This window comes from Aethalodelphis obliquidens, unplaced genomic scaffold (genome assembly GCF_003676395.1).
Source record: "Aethalodelphis obliquidens isolate GAN/ISIS:26980383/991018 unplaced genomic scaffold, ASM367639v1 scaffold28, whole genome shotgun sequence".
NCBI lineage: Eukaryota > Metazoa > Chordata > Mammalia > Artiodactyla > Delphinidae > Aethalodelphis > Aethalodelphis obliquidens.
The window spans coordinates 6,451,669-6,460,357 of NW_020837972.1; the positions used below are offsets into that span (position 1 = coordinate 6,451,669).

An 8,689-nucleotide genomic window follows, 5' to 3' on the forward strand; every position below is an offset into this window, starting at 1 on the left:
TTCCCACAGTCTGAACAGCGCAGCTTCCCAAAGGGGATCGCTGGAGGCCGGCGGCCATCTGCACACGCAGAGAACAGGACAGAGGGAGCGAGAGCTGGGTCTACGGCTCTGCGTCACTCAGCTTCCCTCTGGACGGGCGGTAAGCAGGTCTCGAGATGTCCGCCAGAAGGCCTTCGGAGAAACCATCCGGATGACAATAGAGATTCTGCAGAAGGTGTGTTCCTGTTTACATCCTACAGGGATGTCACTGGGTAAAGGACGCAGGCTGGTCCAAGTCACAGGACAGCCACGGGGGTGGCCCTCTCAGCCCCACACAGTGGACGCGGCACCTGCTGGGGGTCAGAGCCTCTACTTCTGAGCTGTGAACCTAACACTGATAGGAGCACCATCCTCTGAAGACCAAACGTAGCCACAGTCCTCCACGCCCATTGTGGACCTGGCTCTGTGCAAGGAGCCCCACGCAAAGTATTCGCCAACCCTGAAAGGTCATAGCTTTATCCATTTTACAGATGGAAGAACGGAGACCCACAGAGGCACAGTGACTCCCAGATGCATGCCGGCACCTCTACTAGTGCAGAAGCCAGGCTCCGAGGCTAGATCTGCCTGACTCCAAAGCCCACGTCTTTCCTCGACACATCGTTCTCACACATGAATGCAATTCGCTGCAGAATCAAAACAAAGTTAATATGTTTAAACTGCTGAAGTGCTTTGTGCAGGCAGAGAACTAAGACCCTGTCACTAAGATGTCACCAACAGTTAGGGACGAGACAAAAACACAGGTAGCTGCCAGGGAAGGCAGGTATGGTACCCAGCACAGAGAGAAATCAAGAGCCACCTGCCAAGGAGAGGGAAGCCACAGAGGTTTGGGATGGGAGCATGCTGAGCTGGCCATGAGGACTGTGGCCAACTGGAAAGGGAACTGGCTTAGAGAAAGAGCCTGGTCAGGGAGCAGGGGCAGGACTGAAAAATGGCACATTCGACGAAAGGCCAGTGACGAGGGTGAAGGAGGAAAAAGCGTGGCGACCAGGAGGAAGAAGCACGGGCGCTTCCAGACTGGCGTCCCTCTGACAGTGGGGACGATAAACTGACGCAGAGCGATGGGTGGATGGGTGGCCCCTCAGTGGATCAGGGGAGGTACAAGGACCTGACTGATGGTGCCACCAGGGGGGGACAGGGGAGGAAGAGGGCAGGTGACAGAAGATCCAACCCACGGATTCAGCAATTTACTGGCTACACGTGGCTCTAAGATCACTTCTTGGAGGACCCGAAAGATGAAACTGTCAATTAAGGGTAGACAAAGGGGCAAAGAGAGAGGCATATCCTGCGGCCTCCCCAGTTTCTCTCCCTCCCCAGCGCCCTTCAGAAACCAAACCAGGCCAGATTACCTTCAGGATGAATGTGAAGCAAAGAGAAATCTCCTCTCCCCAACTCTCCTCCCCAAAACGAGCAACCAATGAGGGACCATTCCACACATTTTTTTTTCTCTAGGAGAAGCTTAGAGAGCACAGGCCTGAAAATGCAAATCCACACGCAGATGCCAATGAGTTTCAGTCAAAGCTCACGCCAGGACAGCAGGACTTCTCTTGTTTGGTTCGGAGGGTTAGAAACCAGGACAGTGTCCACTGCCTAAAACGGGGAGTGAACATCAAGGTGAAGGAAGAGGGGAGGAAAGGGGAGCCTGTGAGGATGGGCTCAGAGACCAGGTTCCCCCCCGCAGCCCAGGTCTCCCAGAGCTCACGATGGCACTGGGGACCCACTGAGAGCAGCACAGAGGGACTCACGGTGGTCACCAGGGCGATCTGACTTCCTAGGAGGCACCATCACAAGTCAGCAGGGCTCTTGGGTTCTCGCCCTGCCGCGGCCTCTACCCACCTGGGCGAGCTCAGCAAGTTCCCACGCCTGTACGTGCAACACACCTGCTCAACTGAACCACGAAACTGGTCCCCGGAAAGGTGGTGTCCTACGACAAACTCAGGTGTTGCGGGCAACGGAGGGCCCGCTTCGAAGGCAACCTTGGGCCTCGGATTCCTCACCTGCGACCTGGGGGGAATACCCCACCTCCTGGGGTCGTTGTGAGGGTTAAATTTGGCAATGCAGAGAGCTGCCATCACTTCCCTTTGTACGGTCCTCTCCAGCTCCAAGCTGTGCAGAGAAAGGGGCCTTTTACTGGCCAGCAGCACATACACATTTTCCTACCACTGCTATTTGTAACTTCTTTATTAATGGAAACAATTCAAAACACTATGCTGTCAGTTCAGGAAGGGCAATTAAAAAACGAAAGACCATCTAAGTGAGAGGCTTAAATGCCATCTCTGGGGCAAGAGGCCTGGAAGAAAAGGATCGGCTTGAGGGGGAGAAGAGTCCAAGTCCATGTAAGGGCTGGTGAGGAGCTGGGGGAGCGGGGATGGGGCCCCACGAGGCGGGCAGCAGGCCCTCCGCCCCGCTCTCCCTCCCCCACAGTCTCCAGAGCAGACTCCACTCCTCCCCTCCCCCCTCCCCCACTTGGGAATCCAGCTGATTCCAGCCTTCGAGACTCTCAGCAACCCACACCCCCAGTCTGAAGAGCAAACGTGTCACTGCCGCTGTTCCTCCCTCCAGCATAACGTGAAAACGAGGACCCACAATTGTAATAAGACAACTATTTCTCTACACATATGAGCTTTAGAAAAAATGGTGCCTCCCTTCCCTCAAACACACAGAAAACTTCAAAGACAGGCGAGGCAGAGCTCTATCACTTCCGCGGGTGAGTTGAACCAGGATAGCCTGCTCTCGGTAATGAACGGCTGACCCCAGTTTCTGAACACATATTTCCTTTTCCAATTAATTGTCCTCCTCCTCCCAAGATGAAACAGACATTAAAAAAAAAAATCCTTTAAATTCTGTTTAATTCTTTTTTTTTAATCTAGATGTTTACGTTTTCACACTCTAAGAGCCAGAGTTTAAGACTAGTTCTTTGGTGCAGAAGAGTACATTATATAATGAAGTGCTAAATCTTCTGTCAACCAACAAAACACCCAATTTTTGGCAAAGAAAAACAAACGTGCTTTTGGCGTCTACTTGTGAATACAGCAACCGAGGACTACAAGCTTGAGAAACTTCTCAAACGAGTATACGTAAAGATTTCTCACTGGCACACACGCGCGCGCGCGCACACACACACACACACACACACACACACACACACACACACACAACACCTTGAATTAATAAACTGAGGGGTTGAATGTCTGTTTCAAATCAGCAATGTACTTACCTCAAAAGGAATACCTTCCCAAAAGCAGGATGGAAAAGTTAGAACATACTAAAATGATTATTTTCTTTAAAGCAGAAGTAAAATCTGGAAGGAAGTTTATAAAGATACTCATCCTCACGGTAAAGCCAGGGGGGTGGAATACTGGCCATCATTTTTTTTCTTCTCTAAATGTTACATAATGTTATTAAAGCTGTTTACAGTTAAACGTCTAGATCACTTGTAAAGCTCTCCTTCTGTCTATGTGTTCTGGATCGTTTTTAAAGCACTACTAAAAAGCTGGTGTAGTCTTTCTCGAGGGTCCTCCCTTTTGGAAAGGCACAAGAGTATTTCTTACCTGCTTGGAAGAAAGACTTCAGGACGAAAACACTAAGTCTGCTTACCTGTGGTTTAACTTGCGATCTTCATCGCTGCCAGCCTCCAACTGCAGAGAAAGAAAGAGAATGTCACAGCCCAGATGCCGCTATCGACAAGCCTCAGACACAAGGCTCACATTTCCTGCTCTGGTGTCTGCAAAAGATACAGATGTCCAGGAAACCTGGTTCCTTCCAGAGAGCCGCACCCTCTCCTTACCAATCCTGCTCTGCTGCTCCCCTGAGTAATTTCCGCGGAGGAATTTTCAGGTTTCCTGATGTTTCCCCACATGCCTTCCAAGGCATCGCAGACGGATGCCTGCTAACAGAGCGCTCCTGGCCGGCGCTGCTACTCCACACGCTTGTTCAGCCCTGAGCTCTCCATTTTCCAGGGCTGCTTTGGAGCATATCCTGTTTTTCTGTTTTAAGGGGAGGGGGCAATGTCTTAAGAGGCTGTTTCCTCCCTTCAAGCTAGGCAACAGCTGAGTGATCAACACCATTTTAAGCCACAACACACAAGTTAAAAAATAAATAAATAAAACCACCACCACCACCACCACCACCACCATTCCAGGCAAGTCTTTCTTAATGGAACGTGGCCAGGATCAGGCTGTCTGTGGGTCATGAAGCTCTTGGTGGTTCTCAAAAAGGCTTAAAGTTTAATATAAAACTTTCTAGGCTATTGGTTTATTTATAGACATGAAAGAAAGGGACATTTAATATTTCCTAAATGTTACAAGGCGAAGGGCGTTAGAGGCTCCAAGAGTAACCACGATTTAAGCCCTGACTGCAATTTTTCCTTTTTTTTCTTTCAAGGAGAAAACTTAAATGAGAAGAAAACACACATCCCAACGACTCTGCACCACTGGGACTTGGCATGTTTTGTATGTTACACAGAGGAGCCCATTGAATGGGGAAGAGAGAAACCTGGAAAGCAGTGATGGCTGGAAGAGATGCAAGGCTGACTGAGGACAGAAACCAGACAGAAGCCAGCAGTGGTGGGAAAAGGGTTACGGAGATCATGTAGAGAGAGGTCTGGGCAGCAAGGCACACACGCCACAGGTGGCAATTTCACCAAGGAATGAGTCCAGCAGAGGGTCCTGGTCCTACACTGTCATTAGATCACGTATGTAACGCACGGGGCAGAGGCAGAGACCATCAGTTAGTTCTCACACTCCCTACCCGACAACGAAGGAGAAGTGGAAACATCGGGGACAGCTCTGCTGACCACAGGGCCACCAACTTCGGTGCCGAAGTGAAACATACACAAAACAACTCACACAACCGCAGGAACAAACTTGGAAGAGACTGCTGGGTCTAACCCAGTGGTTCTCAAATGGGGGCAACTGATCTCAGCAGGGGACGCCAGGCAAGGCTGGAGCCTTTTTTGGGAGGATGCTACTGGCATCTAGTGGGTAGAGGTCAGAGTGCTGCTACACTTCCTCCAACACACAGGACGGGCCCCTGCAACAGACAGCTCACCCAACATCGGCAATGCTGGGGCTGAGCAACCCTGATCCAACCCCGCCACCTCAAAGGGACTGGAGATCTGCCCATGAAAATTAGTCACCTTGAACATCTGTCAAAAACAACAACGTAAAAAAAAAAAAAAAAAAAAAAAAATCACAACATTACAGCCCATTCCTGAGAGCTACTGCTTTACCTATTCTTGGGCTCTCTGCCTGTTCTCACAAAAGAATGAGACAAGATTAATGAGATAATTAAAGATTGGGGGGGGGAGAGGCTTCCCTGGTGGCGCAGTGGTTGAGAGTCCGCCTGCCGATGCAGGGGACACGGGTTCGTGCCCCGGTCCGGGAAGATCCCACATGCCGCGGAGCGGCTGGGCCCGTGAGCCATGACCGCTGAGCCTGTGCGTCCGGAGCCTGTGCTCCGCAACGGGAGAGGCCACAGCAGTGAGAGGCCCGCGTACCGCAAAAAAAAAAAACACTGGGGGGTTAGGAACAAAACTTAAAAAGAGGGAAGCACTGCTTTGCAGGTCGGGCTGTGACTTCCCTTAGTTCCCACGCCGTGCAGCAGGACCACGGGCTGGGGAAGGAAAGAAATGCCCTGAGTGTCTCTGACTCAACGAAGGATGCACATTTTGAGGAGTAAGGAAATGATGGGGGGCGGGGGGGATACAGGCTTCAAAATCATTTAATTCTCGCTCACTCTCTGAGATTCTCAGGATGAAAGGCAACACAAGGTCAGTTATTCCAGAGAAGAAAGCCAAAGAACACACATTAGAGGGAAGCCAGCCCTTTCAGATGAGCTGAGGCCCAGAGAAGGGAAGTAACCTGAGGAAGGTCAGACCAGAGGCACAGCCGGCCTGGCCCACGTCTCCTGATCCTGTGCACACACGCCTGCCCTCTCTGTTCCTTCTTGCATCTTTGTGCCTCGCCCCACATGGAAGAAAGCCTCACCTTCCAGGGAACATCCCAGCCTCTGCTGGCTCCCTGGGCAACTAATGCTGCTGATTTATTCAAGGTGAGTAAAAGCTGGTTGAGTTTTATTCTTATTTTGGAGGTCACTGGCATTTGGTGAAAAGAAGGCTTTCTATAATAATTTAAAATGTGCCTAGTGGAAACAACCCCAATGTCCAACAAAATGTACATCCGTACCATAGAATATTACTCGGCCGTAAAAAGGAATGAGGTCCTGACACATGCTGCAACACGGATGAGCCCTGAAAACATGATGGTGAGTGAAATAAGCCTGACACAAAAGGCCACATAGTGTATGATTCCACTTACATGAAATGCCCAGAATAAGCAAATACACAGAGACAAAAAGTACATGAGTGGTTGCCTAGAGTTGGTTACAGCAGGGCAGGGGTGGTGGGAGGGAGGCTGTGGCTGATGGCTCAGGGGTGTGAGGTTTCTTTTGGGGGTGATGAAAATGTTCTGGAATTCGTGGTGATGCTTGTACAACCTTGTGCATACACTAAAACCCACTGAACTGTACACTTTACAATGGTGGATTTATGGTATGGGAATTCTATCTCAGCTAAAAAGTGAGACAATAAAATGAAAAATTTTACATGTATCTAAAGCAGAACTAGATCAGGTGCAAAGTAACGCAGGGAACGCGGGGTTTAGAATCAGAGACCCGGGCTGAGAGGCTCTTCGTCTAACCTCTTCCCGGAGCTGAACTCTTCACTCGTTTTTGAGAAGGGACCATGAGATTAAGTGCAGAGAAGTACTTTGTAAACTGCAAGACAGCAGTAGTAGAAATGATGTAGGGGAACAGATGTCTCTGTGGGGAGGCCAGAAGCTACTGCAGACTCCTCAGCTGCAGGCTACTGGCCACCGTGCAGAGCAGGGGCTGTTAGAATCTTCTGTCTGTAGACAAGATAACTCATTAATGGCTTCTCCTTGAGAGAAGCGGGCTGTGAGGGTCAACCCTGCAGCCACTCTGAGAGTGCCAGTCCCAGCAAAACAGGCTGAAGAGCTTCCCCTCCAGGAGCTGGTGGGACAGGCAGGGCTGTTAAACCGCAAACAGGTCCTCTTCTCTCACAAACACACACAAACCTTTCCATGTTATCAGTCAACTTCCCCCCAGGGAGAAGGGGCCTGAATTGCCCAGATGCTGGCGGGGCCACTTCCTGGGCCTGCAGGGCCCCTCCTCCAGCCTCCTCTCCCTTCCCTAAACAGCTCCCTGCCGCCTCCTCCAGCCTGCTGTGTCTGCAGGTCAGCACTCAGTCCGGCCACAGATGTGAGTTGAGACCCACCTGGTTCTACTGCTCGGAGGCCCGAGGCCCAGACTAGCACGGTCCAACCCAACTGTGCACTCAGAGGACCAATTCCTCAGTAACCCCAGAGCAAGAAGGCGCCACTCCAGGACAGGCTGGGTCACACGCAGACGCACAGAAACCCGCACAGCGCAAAGATGCACTTTCAGCCCCAGAAAGCACTGGTGCAATCCCAGCAACCCCAGAGTCGGCCGCAGCCACATGCACAGCCAGATGCACAAAAACATGCAGCCCCGAAAGATATCACAGCAAGAAAAACCCAGACTCAGCTGCACACAAAGACACGACACACAGTCACCCAGCACCCTGAGCTCACTCAGCCACTGTCACACGGTGACGCCGGCCCCCGAGAGGCACGGCCACTCACACCCAGAGCCAAAACTCCAGGGGCGTGCAGTCGGGGGAAACAATCTCACCACCCACAGGGGCACCCGGCAGCCTCTCCCCCAGCATCACACAGGCACGGCTCCCAGGGGACAGGCCAGATTCACGCACAGGGAGAGGCACACACAGGCTGGCATACACATGCATACATTCAGCCGGGCACACAGGGAAAGGGCCGAGACAAGCCACAGGGTCCTGAATCTTAGAACCAGCATCTCAGGCAGTTACCCAATCAGGAGTCCCGGTCCCACGTCCAGTATCCCGCACAGTCACCCCCGGACGAGAGACACTGTCACACACTCACGGTCACCCCCCAGACGGGGCTCAAATTCACAAGTCACCCGCAGATGGGGGTCCCACACACACAAAGTCACCCCCAGATGGGGTCACACACACCGGCTCACGCACACTCACCCCCAAACAGGGGTCACACAGTCACCCCCAGACGAGGGTCACACCCGCACACACAGTCTCACTGCACAGTCACCCCCAAACAGGGGTCACACTCGCTCACAGCCTCCCGCACAGTCACCCCAGTCCGGCTGCCAAGGCTGGGTCGTCCAGCTGCGGCCCCGCAGGCCAAGAACCCCTTGAAGCTGCCCTGGCGCAGCCCCGGGCGCCCCGCACTCGCGGCCCAGGCCTGGCGCGGCGGCTCAGGCCGGGGCGCGGGCCCGGGGCTCACCTCGCTGTTGCTGGCGGAGGAGGAGGCGGCGCTGGGCGTGGGCGAGCGCTGCAGGGTCACCAGGGCCATGGCTGCGGCGCGGCGCGCGAGCGCCGCCGAAGCCTCGGACTAGAGCCGCAGCCGCCACCGCCGCCGCCCGGGCCGGGCCCAGGGCGCTCCAGGAGCCGCTCACGGGCGGCCGGGCCGAGCCGGGCCGAGCCGAGCCGGGCCGAGCCGGGCCGGGCCCGCCCCTCCCTGCCGGCGTCTGTCGCCGCCCCCACCCCCCGCCCCCC

The 8,689-nt window shown here is 53.3% G+C and overlaps 1 protein-coding gene across 2 annotated transcripts in view; it reads right to left on the minus strand.

The window, feature by feature from the left end:
- The window catches only part of SSH1 (slingshot protein phosphatase 1), a 57,067-nt gene extending 48,420 nt beyond the window's left edge, over positions 1-8,647 (minus strand). The window contains exons 1-2 of one of the 2 annotated variants that reach the window (XM_027124472.1): positions 8,418-8,647; positions 3,634-3,674 (exon numbers count right to left, since the gene is read on the minus strand). In XM_027124472.1, coding sequence (XP_026980273.1) covers positions 3,634-3,674; positions 8,418-8,486 — 110 coding nt within the window. In that variant the 5' untranslated portion in view covers positions 8,487-8,647. Of the gene's footprint in view, positions 1-3,633; positions 3,675-3,823; positions 4,140-8,417 lie in introns of those variants that run through there. The other variant, XM_027124471.1, reaches the window with a different exon arrangement.
- Between the last annotated feature and the right edge of the window lie 42 nt (positions 8,648-8,689).